At 43.7% G+C, this 21326-nt stretch overlaps 1 protein-coding gene across 3 annotated transcripts in view; it reads left to right on the top strand.

The window, feature by feature from the left end:
• Positions 1-21326, top strand: part of ADPRH (ADP-ribosylarginine hydrolase) — a 31093-nt gene that overhangs the window by 2872 nt on the left and 6895 nt on the right. The window contains exons 1-2 of one of the 3 annotated variants that reach the window (XM_054482006.2): positions 17627-18124; positions 20435-20768. In XM_054482006.2, coding sequence (XP_054337981.1) covers positions 20471-20768 — 298 coding nt within the window. In that variant the 5' untranslated portion in view covers positions 17627-18124; positions 20435-20470. Of the gene's footprint in view, positions 1-17626; positions 18125-20434; positions 20769-21326 lie in introns of those variants that run through there. The other 2 variants (XM_054482005.2, XM_063662585.1) reach the window with 2 other exon arrangements.

The raw sequence follows: 21326 nt of genomic DNA on the forward strand, positions 1-21326 counted from the left end.
TAGGTATATCTCCTAATGCTATCCCTCCCCCCTCCCCCCCCACAACAGTCCCCAGTGTGTGATGTTCCCCTTCCTGTGTCCATGTGTTCTCATTGTTCAAGTCCCACCTATGAGTGAGAACATGTGGTGTTTGGTTTTTTGTCCTTGTTATAGTTTGCTGAGAATGATGGTTTCCAGCTTCATCCATGTCCCTACAAAGGACATGAACTCATCCTTTTTTTTCTGGCTGCATAGTATTCCATGGTGTATATGTGCCACATTTTCTTAATCTAGTCTATCATTGATGGACATTTGGATTGGTTCCAAGTCTTTGGTATTGTAAATAGTGCCACAATAAACATACGTGTGCATGTGTCTTTATAGCAGCATGATTTATAATCCTTTGGGTATATACCCAGTAATGGGATGGCTGGGTCAAATGGTATTTCTAGTTCTAGATCCTTGAGGAATCGCCACACTGTCTTCCACAATGGTTGAACTAGTTTACAGTCCCGCCAACAGTGTAAAAGTGTTCCTATTTCTCCACATCGTCTTCAGCACCTGTTGTTTCCTGACTTTTTAATGATTGCCATTCTAACTGGTGTGAGATGGTATCTTATTGTGGTTTTCATTTGCATTTCTCTGATGGCCAATGATGATGAGCATTTTTTCATGTGTCTGTTGGCTGCATAAATGTCTTCTTTTGAGAAGTGTCTGTTCATATCCTTTGCCCACTTTTTGATGGGGTTGTTTTTTCTTGTAAATTTGTTTGAGTTCGTTGTAGATTCTGGATATTAGCCCTTTGTCAGATGAGTAGATTGCAAACATTTTCTCCCATTCTGAAATGGGAGAAAATGCCTGTTCACTCTGATGGTAGTTTGTTTTGCTGTGCAGAAGCTCTTTAGTTTAATTAGATCCCATTTGTCAATTTTGGCTTTTGTTGCCGTTGCTTTTGGTGTTTTAGACATGAAGTCCTTGCCCATGCCTATGTCCTGAGTGGTATTGCCTAGGTTTTCTTCCAGAGTTTTTATGGTTTTAGGTCTAACATTTAAGTCTTTAATCCATCTTGAATTAATTTTTGTATAAGGTGTAAGGAAGGGATCCAGTTTCAGCTTTCTACATATGGCTGGCCAGTTTTCCCAGCACCATTTATTAAACAGGGAATCCTTTCCCTATGTCTTGTTTTTGTCAGGTTTGTCAAAGATCAGATGGTTGTAGATGTGTGGTATTATTTCTTAGGGTTCTGTTCTGTTCCATTGGTCTATATCTCTGTTTTGGTACCAATACCATGCTGTTTTGGTTACTGTAGCCTTGTAGTATAGTTTGAAGTCAGGTAGCATGATGTCTCCAGCTTTGTTCTTTTGGCTTAGGATTGTCTTGGCAATGTGGGCCCTTTTTTGTTCCATATGAACTTTAAAGTAGTTTTTTCCAATTCTGTGAAGAAAGTCATTGGTAGTTTGATGGGGATGGCATTGAATCTATAAATTACCTTGGGCAGTATGGCCATTTTCACCATACTGATTCTTCCTATCCATGAGCATGGAATGTTCTTCCATTTGTTTGTGTCCTCTTTTATTTCGTTGAGCAGTGGTTTGTAGTTCTCCTTGAAGAGGTCCTTCACGTCCCTTGTAAGTTGGATTCCTAGATATTTTATTCTCTTTGAAGCAATTGTGAATGGGAGTTCACTCATGATTTGGCTCTCTGTTTGTCTGTTATTGGTGTATAAGAATGCTTGTGATTTTTGCACATTGATTTTGTATCCTGAGACTTTGCTGAAGTTGCTTATCAGCTTAAGGAGATTTTGGGCTGAGACAATGGGGTTTTCTAAATATACAATCATGTCATCTGAAAACAGGGACAATTTGACTTCCTCTTTTCCTAACTGAATACCCTTTATTTCTTTCTCCTGCCTGATTGCCCTGGCCAGAACTTCCAACACTATGTTGAATAGGAGTGGTGAGAGAGGGCATCCCTGTCTTGTGCCAGTTTTCAAAGGGAATGCTTCCAGTTTTTGCCCATTCAGTATGATATTGGCTGTGGGTTTGTCATAAATAGCTCTTATTATTTTGAGAAACGTCCCATCAATACCTAATTTATTGAGAGTTGTTAGCATGAAGGGTTGTTGAATTTTGTCAAAGGCCTTTTCTGCATCTATTGAGATAATCATGTGGTTTTTGTCTTTGGTTCTGTTTGTATGCTGGATTATGTTTATTGATTTGCGTATGTTGAACCAGCCTTGCATCCCAGGGATGAAGCCCACTTGATCATGGTGGATAAACTTTTTGATGTGCTGCTGGATTCGGTTTGCCAGTATTTTATTGAGGATTTTTGCATCAATGTTCATCAAGGATATTGGTCTAAAATTCTCTTTTTTTGTTGTGTCTCTGCCAGGCTTTGGTGTCAGGATGATGCTGGCCTCAAAAAATGAGTTAGGGAGGATTTCCTCTTTTTCTATTGATTGGAATAGTTTCAGAAGGAATGTTACCAGCTCCTCCTTGTACCTCTGGTAGAATTCGGCTGTGAATCCGTCTGGTCCTGTATTTTTTTTGGTTGGTAAGCTATTAATTATTGCCTAAATTTCAGAGCCTGTTATTTAGGGATTTAGGGATTTAATTTCTTCCTGGTTTAGTCTTGGGAGGGTGTATGTGTTGAGGAATTTATCCATTTCTTCTAGATTTTCTAGTTTATTTGCATAGAGGTGTTTACAGTATTCTCTGATGGTAGTTTGTATTTCTGTGGGATCAGTGGTGATATCCCCTTTATCATTTTATATTGCATCCATTTGATTCTTCTCTGTTTTCTTCTTTATTAGTCTTGCTAGTGGTCTATCAATTTAGTTGATCTTTTCAAAAAACCAGCTCCTGGATTCATTGATTTTTTGAGGGTTTTTGTGTCTCTGTCTCCTTCAGTTCTTCTCTGATCTTAGTTATTTCTTGCCTTCTGCTAGCTTTTGAATGTGTTTGCTCTTGCTTCTCTAGTTCTTTTAATTGTGATGTTAGGGTGTCAATTTTAGATCTTTCCTGCTTTCTCTTGTGGGCATTTAGTGCTATAAATTTCCCTCTACACACTGCTTTAAATGTTTCCCAGAGATTCTGGTATGTTGTGTCTTTGTTCTCATTGGTTTCAAAGAATATCTTTATTTCTGCCTTCATTTTGTTATGTACCCAGTAGTCACTCAGGAGCAGGTTGTTCAGTTTCCATGTAGTTGAGCGGTTTTGAGTGAGTTTCTTAATCCTGAGTTCTAGTTTGATTGCACTGTGGTCTGAGAGACAGTTTGTTATAATTTCTGTTCTTTTACATTTGCTGAGGAGTGCTTTACTTCCAACTATGTGGTCAATTTTGGAATAAGTGCTATGTGGTGCTGAGAAGAATGTATATTCTGTTGATTTGGGGTGGAGAGTTCTGTAGATGTCTATTAGGTCTGCTTGGTGCAGAGCTGAGTTCAATTCCCGGATATCCTTGTTAACTTTCTGTCTCATTGATCTGTCTAATGTTGACAGTGGGGTGTTACAGTCTCCCATTATTATTGTGTGGGAGTCTGAATCTCTTTGTAGGTCTCTAAGGACTTGCTTTATGAATCTGGGTGCTCCTGTATTGGGTGCATATATGTTTAGAATAGTTAGCTCTTCTTGTTGAATTGATCCCTTTACCATTATGTAATGGCCTTCTTTGTCTCTTTTGATCTTTGTTGGTTTAAAGTCTGTTTTATCTGAGACTAGGATTGCAACCCCTGCCTTTTTTTGTTTTCCATTTGCTTGGTAGATCTTCCTCCATCCCTTTATTTTGAGCCTATGTGTGTCTCTGCATGTGAGATGGGTCTGCTGAATACAGCACACTGATGGGTCTTGACTCTTTATCCAATTTGCCCGTCTGTGTCTTTTAATTGGAGCATTTAGCCCATTTACATTTAAGGTTATTATTTTTATGTGTGAATTTGATCCTGTCATTATGATGTTAGCTGGTTATTTTGCTCATCAGTTGATGCAGTTTCTTCCTACCATCAATGGTCTTTACAATTTGGCATGATTTTGCAGTGGCTGGTACTGGTTGTTCCTTTCCATGTTTAGTGCTTCCTTCAGGAGCTCTTTCAGGGCAGGCTTGGTGGTGACAAAATCTCTCAGCATTTGCTTGTCTGTAAAGGATTTTATTTGTCCTTCACTTATGAAGCTTAGTTTGGTTGGATATGAAATTCTGGGCTGAAAATTCTTTTCTTTAAGAATGTTGAATATTGGTCCCCACTCTCTTCTGGCTTATAGAGTTTCTGCTGAGAGATCCGCTGTTAGTCTGATGGGCTTCCCTTTGTGGGTAACCCGACCTTTCTCTCTGGCTGCCCTTAACAGTTTTTCCTTCATTTCAACTTTGGTGAATCTGACAATTATGTGTCTTGGAGTTGCTCTTCTCGAGGAGTATCTTTGTAGTGTTCTCTGTATTTCCTGAATTTGAATGTTGGCCTGCCTTGCTAGGTTGGGGAAGTTCTCCTGGGTAATATCCTGCAGAGTGTTTTCCAACTTGGTTCCTTTCTCTCCGTCACTTTCAGGTACACCAATCAGACGTAGATTTGGTCTTTTCACATAGTCCCATATTTCTTGGAGGCTTTGTTCATTTCTTTTTACTCTTTTTTCTCTAAACTTCTCTTCTGGCTTCATTTCATTCATTTGATCTTCCATCACTGATACTCTTTCTTCCAGTTGATCTAATCGGCTACTGAGGCTTGTGCATTCGTCATGTAGTTCTCATGCCATGGTTTTCAGCTCCAACAGGTCATTTAAGGACTTCTCTACACTGGTTATTCTAGTTAGCCATTCATCTAATCTTTTTTCAAGGTTTTTAGCTTCTTTGAGATGGGTTCAAACTTCCTCCTTTAGCTTGGAGAAGTCTGATCATCTGAAGCCTTTTTCTCTCAACTCATCAAAGTCATTCTCCGTCCAGCTTTGTTCTGTTGCTGGTGAGGAGCTGCATACCTTTGGAGGGGGAGAGGTGCTCTGATTTTTAGAATTTTCAGCTTTTCTGCTCTGTTTTTTTCCCATCTTTGTGGTTTTATCTACCTTTGGTCTTTGATGATGGTGACATACAGATGGAGTTTTGGTGTGGATGTCCTTTCTGTTTGTTAGTTTTCCTTCTAACAGTCGGGACCCTCAGCTGCAGGTCTGTTGCAGTTTGCTGGAGGTCCACTCTAGACCCTGTTTGCCTGGGTATCAGCAGCGAAGGCTGCAGAACAGCGATTATTGCTGAACAGCAAATGTTGCTGCCTGATGGTTCCTCTGGAAGTTTTGTCTCAGAGGGCTACCCAGCTGTGTGAGGTGTCAGTCAGTCCCTACTGGAGGGTGCCTCCCAGTTAGGCTACTCGGGGGTCAGGGACCCACTTGAGGAGGCAGTCTGTCCATTCTCAGGTCTCAAACTCCGCGCTGGGAGAACCACTACTCTCTTCAAGGCTGTCAGACAGGGACATTTAAGTGTGCAGAGGTTTCTGCTGCCTTTTGTTTGGCTATGCCCTACCCCCAGAGGTGGAGTCTACCGAGGCAGGCAGGCCTCCTTGAGCTGCGGTGGGCTCCACCCAGTTCGAGCTTCCTGGCTGCTTTGTTTACCTACTCAAGCCTCAGCAATGGCGGGCGCCCCTCCCCAAACCTTGCTGCTGCCTTGCAGTTCCATCTTAGACTGCTGTGCTAGCAATCAGCAAGGGTCCGTGGGTGTGGGACCCTCCGAGCCAGGCACAGCATATAATCTCCTGGTGTGACATTTGCTAAAACCATTGGAAAAGTGCAGTATTAGGGTGGGAGTGACCCGATTTTCCAGGTGCCATCCGTCACCACTTCCCTTGGCTAGGAAAGGGAATTCCCTGACCCCTTGCCCTTCTCGGGTGAGGCGATGCCTTGCCCTGCTTCGGCTCTTGCTCGGTGGGCTGCACCCATTATCCTGCCCCCACTGTCCGACAAACCCCAGTGAGATGAACCCAGTACCTCAGCTGGAAATGCAGAAATCACCTGTCTTCTGCGTCGCTCACGCTGGGAGCTGTAGACTGGAGCTGTTCCTATTCAGCCACCTTGCCTCATAATCCTTGCCTGTGACTCTTGACACACTGTCCCCCAACTTCCTTGGCTGCCTTTCCCCATTCTCTCTGCCCATCTAAACATCTTTCTTTCTCAAAGGACCAGGCCAAATGCCACTTCCCCAAGAAGCTCTCCTGACTCTTCTAAATCTCCATCTGCTCTTTCCCTTCTCTGAGGTCCTACGTCTGTGCCACTCATTTGGCATCAGTCCAATCCCTCCCCACCCCCCCCAAATTTATTGAGTGCCTACTATGTGCCTGGAAGGGTTCAAATATTGGGGAAGCAAAATGGCTTGACTAGGAGAGGTAAGGACAACGTGGACCGATCCTAAGAAAAACAAACAGTAGCAGAAAAAGAGCAGGGCAGCTAGCTGAATTTAAGTCTGCAGTGCGGTGAAAATGCCAACAAAATATTGTGAGATATGAGTGGCAATATGACATACCGTGGCCAGAAATTATCTTTTTGGATTCTTTCCACATGAACCCAGATCCTTATTGAAATATTACGTCCAATTTCAAACTAAACATGGAGAGGATCCGGCAGAAAGTAACAAACAATAACAAAAAGGATGCTAAACCAGGCAGCTCAGAGAACAGAGGAATGGGGAGCCAAGATGTTTTAGACGGGCCAAGTGGTTTTGAGGCCTTTGATAATGATCCTCTGTGGCTTTGAGGTGTGTCTGTTTCTTTGTTTTGAGCTAGTCATGGCCGTAAATGCCTTCTACATCTGTAGGCGACCAAACTGGAGAAAATAATCTACATGTAAGCAGGATAAATTTTGATTGTGTTTAAGGAAGCATTTTTTTGGTGTTGAAGCTGGAAAAGGTGACTTTCAAAGAAGGTTGCAAATTTTTATTGCCTGATGCTTTAAGAAGAGAAGAGACAAATCCTGTTTGTGGAAAACAGAGATTTCTCTGCCTGAGAGTAAGGGACTATGGTGGAATCCCAGGCAGTCCACGATTCTAGGACCTGAGGCATTAAATGTCACTGCCACTGGCTGCCACTCCCCCGCCCTGCCACACTGTCCACCAGAACCACTAACGAAGTTACAAAAGTCACCCTTTTCAGTTTTCTATTTCATTTTCCCTGTCCCCTGAGAAACAGGAACCAAGGACTAGGCAGTAGGAGAAGCCAGACATGATCTATGCTTTCAAAGTGGGTCACCATGGCGTGAATGAATTAGAGCTGAAGAGTCATGGAGACAGCCTGTTCCTCCTCCCTCTCTCCTCCCCAGCTCTGTCCCCCACTTCTTCCTTTTTTTGTATTATTCTGAAAAGTGAATCAAACAGTTGCCATTTGTTTTATATTACGTTGGTCCACAACGTCAAAGGTCATGGTTTCCAGATTTCGGAAGAGGAATCTGATTCTGTTCCTAAAATTAAAGAGAAATTGCAAGGCTTGGATGGAAAGGGGAAGTTCCCCTTCACTAACTCTTTCTAGAAGGGTCAACATTTAAAACTTAACGTGTGGCCGGGTGTGGTGGCTCATGCCTGTAATCCCAGCACTTTGGGAGGCCAAGGAAGGTGGATCACTTGAGGTCAGGAGTTCGAGACCAGCCTGGCCAACATGGCAAAACCCCATCTCTACTAAAAATTTAAAAATTAGCTGGGCATGGTGATGGGTGCCTGTAATCCCAGCTACTCCGGAGGTTGAAGCATGAGAATCACTTGAACCTGGGAAGTGGAGTTTGCAGTGAGCTGAGATTGAACAATTGCACTCCAGCCTGGGCAACAGAGTGAGACTCTGACTCAAAAAAACAAAACAAAACAAAACAAAAAAAGTTAACCTTATGTGTATATTTACCTATTATTTGAATACGAGAAGGAATTTGACCACCTGAGGGCCTGATTTATACAAGTACCACATGATGAAGAACAGGATTTTATGGAGTGAAGATCCTTGACAGCACTCTCAGATTGAAACTCTCCTGAGCCTTGAACTGATTTCTCCAGTGGCCACTGGGGTTGAGTGACTCCTCCAATGGCCCCAGACACAACTAGGAAATGTGCCTAAACTGGCTGCCATTTGAAACCTTTTGGTGTCCTTTGTTTAGATGCCCCACCCTAAACTTCAGGAGTTCTCTCCAGAGAGTAATTTTAGGAATGAATGCCAGAGACCAAGGGATGAGGGACTGTTGCCTCATCAGAGGGAGAAGGAGCTTGCTGGAAAAACAAGAGGAACAAAATGTCCCCTGACTAGATTTTTCTTTACCTTTTGTCTCAAGGACTCTTCTAGAAATAGAAATGAGAGTAGATTCATGTACGTTTGCCCAGGTTAACCGCAGTGGAGGGATTGTGGGGCAGAGACTACATGAAAGAAAGATAACTTCAGTAAGGCCTCCCAAACTTTTGGTTTAGGGATCAGTCACTTTTTACTTCCTAGAAGCTGTATTTTCACCTACCGAGAGTCTAGCAGGCAGTGAAGTCCCCTTAGGATGGGACCGTGGGCAAGAGCATTGATGTTTCATTGCAAACCCTGGAAGCGGAACTTGGGACTCAGCTGGCCAGCTGAGCTTCTCTTCCTGTGGGAAATCCCAGCAAAACCAGGAGAAAGGGAGCAACAGAGGTCATCTTCTAGGAAATGTACCAAAGAAGATTTGAAAATTACTGATGGATCTCCAGAGCAAAGGCTGGAAAGCCCTGACCTACAGGAGCAGGCTACTGCATTGTTGGGAGGAGCAGGATTCACATCCACATGGACTTCCCTCGGGTCTCTTTCTGCTCTGCAGAGAAGGGTGGAAGCTGCTCCTAGGGTTTTTGTTTTGTTTTGTTTTTAAGATGGAGTCTGGGTCTGTCACCCAGGCTACAGTGTAGTGGCACGATCTTGGCTCACTGCAACCTCTGCCTCCCAGGTTCAAGCGATTCTCCTGCCTCAGCCTCCCGAGTAGCTAGGATTACAGGCACGCACCACCACGCCCGGCTAATTTTGTATTCTTAGTAGAGAGGAGGTTTCACCATGTTGGCCAGGCTGGTCTTGAACTCCTGAACTCGTGATCCGCCTGCCTCAGCCTCCCAAAGTCCTGGGATTACAGGTGTGAGCCATCACACCCGGCCACTCCTAGGTTTTAAAACACCAGTTTGTATCCACTTATCTCTTTTGCTCCTCTCCATATAGTCTCCCATCTCTACATCTTGCTATATTTGATTACTGCCTGCTTGTTAGAATTACAGTGCGTATCTTAGATTTTTCTTTAAATACCACTTTTACACTGTCATCAACAAGAGGCTTAAGGCTCTTTGGGGGCAGGGTATAGAATATTTATTTATTTATTTATTTATTTATTTAGAGACAGGGTCTCACTCTGTCACCCAGGCTACTGTGCAGTTGTGTGACCCTAGCTTATTGTAACCTTGAACTCTCAGGCTCAAGCAATCCTCCTGCCCCAGCCTCCTCAGTAGCTAGGACTACAGGTGTGCACCACCACACCTGGATAATTTTATTTATTTATTTATTTTGTAGAGACAGGGTCTCACTTTATTGCACAGGCTGGTCTTGAACTCCTGGGCTCAAGTGATCCTCCCACCTCTGCCCCCCAACGTACTGGGTTTATAGGCATGAGCCACTGCTCCCAGCAAATATTTAAAAAATCAGACTCAGGAGGTTCATATCTTTAATAGATGTTTAGTCTATCATGTCATTTCAATTTTTTTCTAAGTGACAGTAGAAGGAATGGAAGAAGTCCTGGCTGGGAGTTCAGAGGGGCTCCAGGCCTACTTCTCTCCATGTGTGAAACTGAGTTATATAAACTCTGAGTAACTGTCTTCACTGGCCTCAGCTTCCTCCCTAGAAAGTTATTGTCAGCTGGGCACGGTGCCTAATGCCTATAATCCCAGCACTTTGGGGAGGCTGAGGCAGGTGGATCACTTGAGGTCAGGAGTTCAAGACCAGCCTGGCCAACATGGTGAAACCGCCTCTCTACTAAAAATAGAAAAGTTAGTCGGACGTGGTGGCAAGCGCCTATAATCCCAGCTACTTGGGAGGCTGAGCCAGGATAATTGCTTGAACCTGGGAAGTGGAGGTTGCAGCGAGCTGGGATCACACCACTGCCCTCAGGCCTGAGTGACAGAGCCAGACTCCATCTCAAAAAAAAAAAAAAGAAACTTATTGTCAACTGAAAATTGACAAGGTTTATAAATCTGGAAAAGAGAGCTTTATTTTTCATATAGGGTTGCAGACGGCAGGGTGGCCATTCTCAGTCTGGGAAGTGTAGCCTTCCAGCCAGAAGCCAAAAAGAGGCACCTTGAGGGAAAGGCAAAGGGAACAGGAATGTATGCTGAGCAGAGCGGCCAAATACACATATTTATTTATTTATTTATTTATTTATTTATTTATTGAGACAAGGTCTCACTCTGTCACCCAGGCTGGAGTGCAATGGCACAATCTCAGCTCACTTCAACCTCCACCTCCCGAGTTCAAGCGATTCTCGTGCCTCAGCCTCCCAAGTAGCTAGGATTATAAAAATACATGTATTTAATAAACTATAGGAGGAGTCATGAATATTTGTGAAAGGAGAAACATGTGCATGTGCAATTGAGCTTCATGCCCCTTCAAGAGTCCCTTTTACAAAAAATGACAGCATGAGCATGATCTGAGGGTGGAGTTCTCGGCCCTCTGATGTCAAAAGGTGAAGCAGAGGACACAAAAACCCTCACTGCAGGTCCTCTGTAGGCTGGCCAGAACCAATCTGTGATTGGTGGTCTCTTATCAGGGCAGAATGATGGTCAGTTGTGTCAAAACTGCAAAAGGAAGGGACAGCAGTTATGTGGTTGGTTGAAATCAGCGGTGGAGTCTGAGCCTGTTTTCCTTGATGAGCTCATCTTCTGGATGCCGTCTCTGAACACCCTGACTGAGCTGATACCATTAACTCTCTCATAGTTGCCAACCATGTACCTTAAACATTCTCTGTTTCCATACTCCTCACGGCCTCGTGCCATTATACTGTACAGTGTCTTCTCTCCTCGTGTGATTTTTGCCCTACCTCTGTAGGTGCAAGAAGCGCCAAGCATGTGCTTGGCTGGCACATTTTATTTATTTATTTATTTATTTTTATTATTTTTCAGTCAGAGTTTTGCTCTTGTTGCCCAAGCTGGAGTGCAATGGTGCAATCTTGGCTCACTGCAACCTCCGCCTCCCAAGTTCAAGCAATTCTCCTGCCTCAGCCTCCAAAGTGGCTGGGATTACAGTCACCTGCCACCATGCCCAGCTAATTTTTGTATTTTTAGTAAAGACGGGATTTCACCCTGTTGGCCAGGCTGGTCTTGAACTCTGACCTCAAGTGATCCACCCGCCTCGGCCTCCCAAAGTGCTGGGATTACAGGCATGAACCACCGCGCCAGACTGGCTGGCACATTTTAGATACTGTATTAGTCAAGGTTCTTCTGAGAAACAGAACCAATAGGATGGACACACACACACACGCAGAGAAAGAGAGTTTACTTTAAGGAATTGGCTTATACAATTGTGGAGGCTGGCAGGTTCGACAGGGTAGGCCAGCAGGCTAAAGACCCAGGAAAGAGTTGCAGCTCGAGTCTAAAGGCAGTCTGGCAGAATTCCCTCTTCCTTGGGGGAGGCGAATCTTTTTTCTATTAAGGCCTTCAACTGATTGGAATGAGGCTTATCCACATTAGGGAGAGTAATCTGCTTTACTCAAAGGCTACTGATTTAGATGTGAATCTCATCTTAAAAAATACCTGCACAGAAACATCTAGAACAATGTTTGACCAAATACCTGGGCACTGTGGCCTAGCCAGGCTGACAAAATTAGCCATCACAGATGCTCACTAAATCTTCCTGAATTGAATTGACAACACAGGATATGTGAGCAGCTACTTTTGGTTTCTTATTTCTCCTGTACTAGCTTTCTTCTGTTTTCTTCATTTTCCTTCATTTAAATTCATTTTAACAAATGTATCTGGAGGTCCTATCCTGTAGTATGTTTTTTTTAAAACTTTCCTGCTATTTTGTGTCTGCTAGTAAGTCCAAGTGGCCCTGTCTATCAACCATTTCCTGTTAACTCCCTTTTCTTTCCCTTTTTTTTTTAAGCTCTGATTATTTAACTAGGCAGTCATGCATGTATAATCACATTTTCAGCCCCACAAAGTGGCAAAGAGTTAATTCCTGTTTTTTGATTCTGTGCTTCCATTTGCTGTCTGTTGAAGCAGTCTTAGCCACTGTGTGGTAGGAGAGGAGCTGACCACCAGGGCCTTAAACTTTTTTGTATCAAACTGGAAGGGAGTTTATTCTAAAAGCATGACCTTATCTGAACATTTAGAATCAATTATGGTCATAATACTATTGCAAATGAGACAGACACGCTTATAATGTAAAAGTAAGTAGTTTTATTTAAAGGATATAAAATTGCATACACAAAATTATTCCATTTTTGTTCAAAAAACATGTACATAAAATAAAGACTGTAAATATATACAACCTGAATCATGAACTGTGGACTGTGGATGGTTTCTATTTTGTCTATGTTTTCTAAAATTTCTTTATACACATAATATACAAAAATGCTTATTGCAAACATTAGGTTTCCCTTTATCTGTCTTCCTACTCCCTGACAACTCTCCCATCCGCATCGTCAGAGATAACTGTAATCATTATTAACAATTTGATATTTATCCTTCTAGCCATTTTACACAAATATACCTGCATCTGCACATGCACAAACACAGAGCTTTTTTCACGAACATAAATAAGGTCATATATATTCATCTTTTTAAATCTTTTTAATTTTTTTTTGTTTGTTTGTTTGTTTTGAGATGGAGTCTTGCTCTGTTGCCCACGCTGGAGTGCAGTGGCGTGATCTTGGCTCACTGCAGCCTCCACCTCCAGGGTTCAAGCAATTCTCCTGCCTCAGCCTCCCGAATAGCTGGGACTACAGGCCTGCCCCACCATGCCCAGCTAATTTTTGTATTTTTAGTAGAGGCAGGGTTTTGCCATGTTGGCCAGGCTGGTCTTGAACTTCTGACCTCAAGTGATTCACCCACCTTGGTCTCCCAAAGTGCTGGGATTACAGGCGTGAGCCACCACACCCATCCTAAAATTTTGTTTTTTTCAGTTAAGTGTCTCTAAGCTTTTCCCATGTGAGCATGTCTATGTCTATCTCACGGTTTTAAGCAGCTCCATAGTTTTTCCACAAATAGTTATGTCACAATTTAGGGGAAGGAAATGAATACTCCCCTGTAGATGGATATTGAAGATATTTCCAACTTTCTCCCATTGGGAACATTTTGTGCAGAACATCCAGAAACATTTATATTTGTGAATGTGCGTGGGTATTTCTTTTAGAACATTTTGACTACAATTACACATTACTTTTATCATAAAAAGTTACCATACTTATCTTCAAACTCATCAAGTTGTATACACGAAATATGTACAGCTTTTTGTATGTCAGTCATATCTCAATAACGTGATTTAAGAAAACATATAAACACTTTTTTTGGTAATTTAAAAAATATATTAGCAGCCGAAAAATGAGATCACTTGGGTGCTCTAGAAGAGCAGGGGCTGTCAGGGCCTAGCATATACTTAGACAGCAGGTGTCTGAAGAATGTATAAAGATCATTCTTGTAAGTGACCAGTTTGTTAAGAACAGTGTCATTGTTCCGACCTTACAGATGAAGTGTCTGAAATATCTTAAGATCAGGTCCAAGGCCTACAAGTTTATTTCTCAGCAAGAGCCTCAGCATAGCAATTGATTCTGTATTGGTGAGTAATGAAGATGCCTATGATGTGTCTTCCTCAATAAAACTAAGAGCAAGGAACCAAGTATGCAATATATTTGTCTTTCCAGGACCTATACTAATGCCTAGCACCTAGTAAGATGCCAAGTAACTATTTGTTCTTCTTGGCAGAGCAACATTCACTGTTTCCTTTGCAAACAAACCCTAATTTTTGTAAAAGAACCTACCTCTACCTCTCAGGGAAGATGTGTCTATCCTTGATCTAAGGGAAACATCATAATCCAACCTGCCTGCCAGGAATTGGTTTAGACTTCTGAAGGATCTTTGAGAATAGTTTCTTCATCTTGAAAGAAGAAACACTCTCTTTTTCCACTGGACACTGTCTATAACTGTAACTGCAATGTGTTATTATGCATACACATTATCTTGACTGCCTAGTTAAATAATCAGAGCTAAACAAAAATTTTCGAAGGAATTAACAGTAAATGGTTAATAGGCAAGGCCTCTTGGGCTTGCTAGCAGACACAAAATAGCAAAATGGTTTAAACAAAAACACACTGAAGGATAGGACCTCTATATACATTTGATAAAATGAATTAAAATGGGGAAAAATATGATCTTGTGCCAGTTAAAAACGTCAGTCTGGGGATAAAAATAACTGAAGATAGTAGGTCAGAAAGATAAGAAGAACAGGGCCTTTGATGATAGTATAGAGTTGCTAAATTAACCCTGGGACTTCTTACCTTTAGACATTTTGTTACATAAGATAATAAGTGTCATTATTATTTAAGCCCAGTGAGTATGCGGTGTTTTGGGGGTGGGGAAGAGTGATGGTTATTTGCCATTATTTGGAGCTGGAAACCTGCTAACTGATAAATTATCCTTTTAGTTTACATGACAATGTCCTTGATGCCCAAAAACATTTTCTAATTTTGACAGAAGAGAAAGGATGTCAGTAGGTGTTAACTAATATGAAAAGAAGGTAGAATGGCTCATGTGTGTGATGGAGATGAGAACTGGGAATACAGAGAAATATCTGACCTGGTAGTAATTTGTTCTTGCATGACTACTACATTGATAAGCACTGTGCTAAAATTTTTCAATTAATTATTTCATGCAATCTTCAAACCAACTTTATGAAATATGTACTATTATTTTTCCTACTTTATAACAGAAAGTGAAGCTTAGCAAGATGAAGTGACTTGTCTAAATTCACTTACTCAAGCTAGTGTTTTTTGTTTGTTTGTTTCGTTTTGAGATGGAGTCTCACTCTGTCTCCCAGGTTGGAGTGCAGGGGCACAATCTCGGCTCACTGCAACCTCTGCTTGCTGGGTTCAAGCAATTCTCCTGCCTCGGCCTCCCGAGTAGCTGGGATTACAGGCACCCACCACCATGCCCGGCTAATTTTTTATTTTTAGTAGAGACAGAGTTTCACCATGTTGGTCAGGCTGGTCTCAAACTCCTGACCTCGTGATCCACCCGCCTTGGCCTCCCAAAGTGCTGGGATTACAGGCATGAGCCACCGCGCCTGGCCCCCAAGTGTTGTTACAAGGGTTTGAAACCAGATAGCATGGATGTGTCGGGAGTCTATGCTAATGGTCACAAAGTTCATAGGCACCATAAAGTTCAAAGCAAACTAATTGCTAACAACCCCAGTTTTTCTGTTTTGTTTTTGTTTGTTTGTTTGTTTGTGTTTTGAGACAGGGTCTTGCTCTGTCGTCCAGGCTGGAGTGCTGTGGCACAATCTCAGCTCACTGCAACCTCTGCCTCCTGGGCTCAAGCAGTCCTCCCACCTCGGCCTCCTGAGTAGCTCAGACCACAGGCACATGCCTGGATAAGTTTTGTATTTTTTGTAGAGAACAGGTTTCACCATGTTGCCCAGGCTGGTCTCGAACTCCTCGTCTCAAGCAATCTGTCCCCCTCGGCCTCCCAAAGTACTGGGATTACAGGCATGAGCCACTGTGCCCAGCCCCAGTTATTCTTTACATTTAAGCCAAAAACGAAAACAAAAAATCACCCTTTCCCATGGATTCTCACAGAAAGATCACTATATAATATGAACAATATCCTCAGCAGACATCTTAAGCTGAAACTGTGTTGAGTTTTATCGGGATGCTTATTATTCAAAATGTCTCTTACTACAGAACTTGCTTTGACTGCATCCTCAGAGGCTGAAAATCTTTGATAGTTGAAAGAATGAAGGATGTGCCATCCCCAAATATGCCATATAATATATTGATTACTTTGAGTTGAAAACATTAATGAAATTATAGTTTCAGAAAGGGTAAAACTGAGGGCTGAACTGATTAGGCCTGACACTTAATTTGCCTCACTTGCTTTTGGTCACTTGCTTCTAGTCGATTTTAAAAGCTGCATAGCTAAAAGTCACGTAGCTGGACAATACATAACTAAATTCCACTTGCCTCCTTGTAGATAACTTCTCTGATAGGACACCATGGAAATGATTGCTTAAGTTATTTTTCAGGAACTTATAGAGTCAGTTCTTGTCCAGTTCAAGCCACCAGCCCTTCATCTAGGCCTGCATGAGTGTCCAGTAGGTGACCTTTTGACATCAGAAGGCCCAAAACTCCACCCTCAGATCATGCTAACGGTCACGATTTTGTGAACATGTGTTCTATGAACAGCCATGAAGCTTGACTATGCTTGCTCAGATTACTGATTGCCTCACTTTTCCTTACCTCATCTTTCCCTGAACCTTGGACCACCTTCCTCCCCTATCCCATAAGCACTCCTAAAATTCCATCTTTGGAAAGGCAGATTTGAGTCCTGTCTCCAGTCTCCTGTCTTGGCTGCCTTGTGAATACACCCTTTCTCTACGGCAAAACTTGTGCGCCTCAGTGACTGGCATACTGTGTGAAAGACAAATGAGCCTGGTTCCCTGACAGGAGCTGAGCTGTCTCTTCCTGTATGCAGCCAGGAATAAAGATTCCTCTAGGAGAGGTATGTTCTCCACGCCAGAGGGAGAAAATAGCCCTCATCACCAGAGATTTGGAACTGGAGGTGGCATTTGGACTGGAGTAAACATTCTTGCAAAGTAACCATTATCTTCCACCTGTTTTACACCCCACCCCCCATATATCTCCTAGGGGCCCCTAGAAATTTTTACCACCCTAGCCGGATTTTCTTTGTCCTGTCATTTCTTCTTAAATTTATCACTCTTTTTCTAAAAAGTATAAAAGCATCTTGCTTTGGACACTTTCTTCGGGATTCAGTCTCTTAACATCCCCATGTACGTGTAAAATTAATAAAATTTGTATACTTTTCTCTTGTTAATCTGCCTAGTGTCAATTTGGCTTCTAGATGCAGCTGATTAGCTCACTAAGAGCTAAAGGGTGTGGGGGGTTGGAGGTGATCTCTGCCTCCCTTACTGGTGAACTTGATTTTTGTAAACACTCAAAAGTCACTTAGGCTAGAGTTGGAGATGGAAATGGGTATTCACTGGGAAGGCCACAAGAGAATGTTTTAAAGTGATGGAAATATTTCATATCTTGATTATGGTGTAAGGACATTTCATTATATATAAATTATATATCAATTTTTTAAAAAGCTCTCAGACCAAGGCTAGTCATTAAAGCAAGAAAATAGGCATAGCAAATTTAAAACTTTGGAGAAATATATAGAATACTTGCATATGGTGATTCTGATTTGCTTTAAAAGTGACATGATTAATGTATTTAGACAAAAATACTCTTCGTTTTTCTTTGCTTTTATTTACGATCAGGATAAAAGAATTCTACGCTGCTGCCAAATAAATGACTAGTTGAAATTAACTAACTGAATCCTTAACAACCATTCTAAGAGGCAGATATTATTATCCCACTTTATGCGTGAGGGCCCAGAACCCTGGCAAGGGCGGCACACTCAGTACGCTCTTCCAAACATCTGGGCATACCCGGTCCACTATAGTCCTACAAAGTCGGACGTGAGCACGGGCGAAGGCGTCAGCCGGGGCCACACGGGAGTCACTGACCACAGCCAGGCGAGAGCCGGCTTTCCGGTGCCGCCACATTCCGGGCACCAGGCTCCGGGCTCTTCAGAGCATTTGGGGCGGGCGACGGAGGTCCCGTCCACTCTCGCTTGGGTGCAGAAGGGCGCGGCGGTGCGGGGAAGCCGCCTTGGAGGCTCCAAGATTAGCTCAAATTCAGCGCGGCCAAGCGCAGGTGCGGGGGCGCTCGCCGCCGCCCTGCTTATCTGGGGACAGTCCCGGAACCCGGGGACCCGGCTCCGCCCCAGCCCGCGCCCTCGCCCACAGGCAGCAGCGAGGCCTCTTCCCCGGCCCCGCCCCAGCCCGCGCCCTCGCCCACAGGCAGCAGCGAGGCCTCTTCCCCGGCCCCGGGAGCCCGTGTCGCGCCCTTCGCTCGCGCGTTCCAGTCCAGGCTACGAGCAGGTACCGCGATCCCGGCCCTCGGCCCCGCGCTCCCCTCCCTGGCCCCTGGTGCGCTCCGAGTGTGGCAGGACCGTGAGGATTCCCGGTCTTGCAAATCGTGGGAGCGTGTCAACCGCCCCGTTTCTTTCCAAAGCCTGGCATGGCCCGGAAGCAGCTGATCAGATCTTAGTTCTGAATGTATAGTTCGGGTACGAGAATGTGACCCGTGAAAGTTCAGAGGAGTTAAGTAATTATAGCGTTCTGAAAGCGAACGTTAAAGGGAATTTACAACCGAAAAAAGATGCCGGTCTTCTTCCCCCATCCTAGCTTGCAACTCACAGAAACACACATTAGGGTGGAGCCAGAAGGAATTACGGAAAGGACAATGAGGACAGTGAGAGGGAGGGTATGGGGGGTTAAAGTTAGTCCTCCCAGGCCAAGAAGCAGAGCTAGTGTCTGAAAATCGCAGCGCAGGACGGAACTTCCGGGAGCCAATACCCCGCCACTTCCCCCTCCAATTTACAGATGGGCAAACCGCGGTCCCGGGTGTCTGTCCTCCCACAATTCTATCTCGGCAGAGTCAGGTCTAGTAGCCCAGAACCTCAGTGCCTAGGCTTCACTGTAAATAATAAACTATGTAAATAACATTTATAAATATCCTTTGTGAGCTCAGAAACTCAGCATTACCAGTAACTGGGTAGTGGAACGCATCCATCTTCGTCGTTTACTCCTTCTCCAGGGGCTCTCCAGCCTGCATTCCACGGCCAACAGCAGTGCAGCTGCAGAAGCACTTCTGCAAGCCTCCTGACTTGAACTAGACCTTGAGTAAATAGGGTTTAGATAAGTGGAGGGGAGGGAAAAGTTTCACCTGAGGGGAGAATGAGCTAGTCTGCCAGATCCTTATAAAAGTATTGGCCTGGATGGGATGGAGGGCTTTGACCTGAAAGCCACAGGGAGTAGGGAACCCTGAGGAATTGGCTGAAAGAGGGGGGTTCTTAGGAAATGCACCAACAGGGAAGCCAGCGCTTTACTAGGGATTTCATTCATGGTGGGTGTATTATTAATCGAGATTCTAATTCTCTAGAAGCTGATCATTTCTAAGAGAAACAATATTTAAACATTACTGTCAAAGGAAAGGTTGTGGGGAGAAAATGTTCTAGTTCTAAAACAAAACACCCATTTTCCCTGGTTGTATATGAATAATACAAATATGTCAAAAATCAAGCTTGCTATGTGCCAAGCACTCTAAGAACTTTTTTTTTTTTTTTTTTTTTTTTTTTGAGACAGAGTCTCGGTCTGTCGCCAAGGCTGGAGTGCAGTGGTGCAATCTCGGCTCACTGCAACCTTCGCCTCCTGGGTTCAAGCGATTCTCCTGCCTCAGCCTCCCGAGTAGCTGGGACTACAGGCACGCACCACCATACCCGGCTAATTTTTGTATTTTTAGTAGAGATGGGGTTTCGCCCTGTTGGCCAGGCTGGTCTCGATCTCCTGACCTCAGATGATCCACCCACCTCGGCCTCCCAAAGTGCTGGGATTACAAGCGTGAGCCACCGCATCCAGCCAACTTTATGAAATTTAATTTCTTTATTCCTAACAACAAATCCAGGAGGTTGTTACTTTTTAAAATCAGTGCCATTTTATAAATGTGGAGGCTGAGGCACCAAGAGGTTGCCCAAGGTAAGACGATCTGGGCTGAGGCTGAGTGGTGTGATACCAAGCATCTTGGCTTGGCTGGAATCAGAAGATTTGGGTTCTAGTACTTCCGCTCCTCTGGTTTTGTGAATTTAGCTTATCTGAGCCTTCATTTTCTTACCTGTGAAATGCATACTGTGATCCCTCCCTATTAGAGAGACAATGAATGTGCAGGTGCTTTGTGAACTACGCATTGTGACACTAATAGGAAGTGTAAAGCCTTGCACTTCTAAGGCCAAATCCAAGCTAAGAAGAGAAAATGATGAGCTGTGTTTGTCTTGCAGAATTTAGTGGGCTTACTACTCACCAAGAGGCAAAAGATACAGTTGTAGTTATGATGATAGACTTTGGAGTCAGATGGACCTATGTTGGGATCCCAGTCCTGCCACTTATTAGCTCTGTGACCTGAGACAAGTCACTGAACATTTCTGAAACTGCATTATCTCCATGATCCTCCATTTGCTCATACATAAAATGGGCTTTATATTCCTCATAGAGCAGTGATGAGGATTACATGAGATGCCACTGATACAATGCCTGCAAGTAGTGAATGCTCAATAAAACATAGCTGGAGTTGTTGTTTTTTCTGATTCCTCTTGCTCCTCATCCTATTTCCTTTGTCTTAATTTCTCCACAAAGACACCCTCTCCAGAGCCCAGCAAGTGTGAGGGACTGATGGAGAAGTATGTGGCTGCTATGGTGCTGAGTGCAGCTGGAGATGCCCTGGGGTACTACAATGGGAAGTGGGAGTTCCTCCAGGATGGGGAGAAGATACACCGGCAGTTGGCCCAGCTGGGCGGCTTGGATGCCCTAGACGTGGGAAGGTGGAGAGTTAGTGACGACACAGTGATGCACTTGGCCACAGCAGAAGCTCTTGTGGAAGCTGGGAAAGCCCCTAAGTTGACTCGACTGTATTACCTCCTTGCTAAGCATTACCAAGACTGCATGGAAGACATGGATGGGCGGGCACCAGGTGAGCACAGCCAGTGGGAGGTGCAAGGAGGGCAAAGAATAAAACAGCCTTGAGGAAATCATTAAGAATGTTGATGGAGATTTAAATAACAGAGACAATAGTGTTTGTAAATGTGATAAAAATAGAAATAACGGCTGTGGTGGTGGCTCATACCTGTAATTCCAGCTCTTTGGGAGGCCAAAGTAAGAGAATCATTTGAGCCCAGGAGTTCAAGACAAGCCTGAGCAATATACTGAGACCCTGTCTCTAGAATGGGGTAGCCAATCCCTGTTCTAGAGACAGGTACTGGTCCGAGGCCTGTTAGGAACTGGGGCACACAGCAGGAAGTGAGCGATGGGCGAAGGAGCATCATCACCTGAGCTCTGCCTCCATCAGATCAGTGGTGCATTAGATTCTCATACGAGCCTGAACCCTTGGGAACTGCACATGCGAGGGATCTAGATTGTGGGCTTCTTATGAGAATCTAATGTCTGATGATCTGTGGTGGAACAGTTTCCTCCCAAAACCTCCCCCAAACAACCCCGTCCATGGAAATATTACCTTCTGTAAAACCGGTCA

Source organism: Pongo pygmaeus, chromosome 2 (assembly GCF_028885625.2).
Source record: "Pongo pygmaeus isolate AG05252 chromosome 2, NHGRI_mPonPyg2-v2.0_pri, whole genome shotgun sequence".
NCBI classification, from domain to species: Eukaryota; Metazoa; Chordata; class Mammalia; order Primates; family Hominidae; genus Pongo; species Pongo pygmaeus.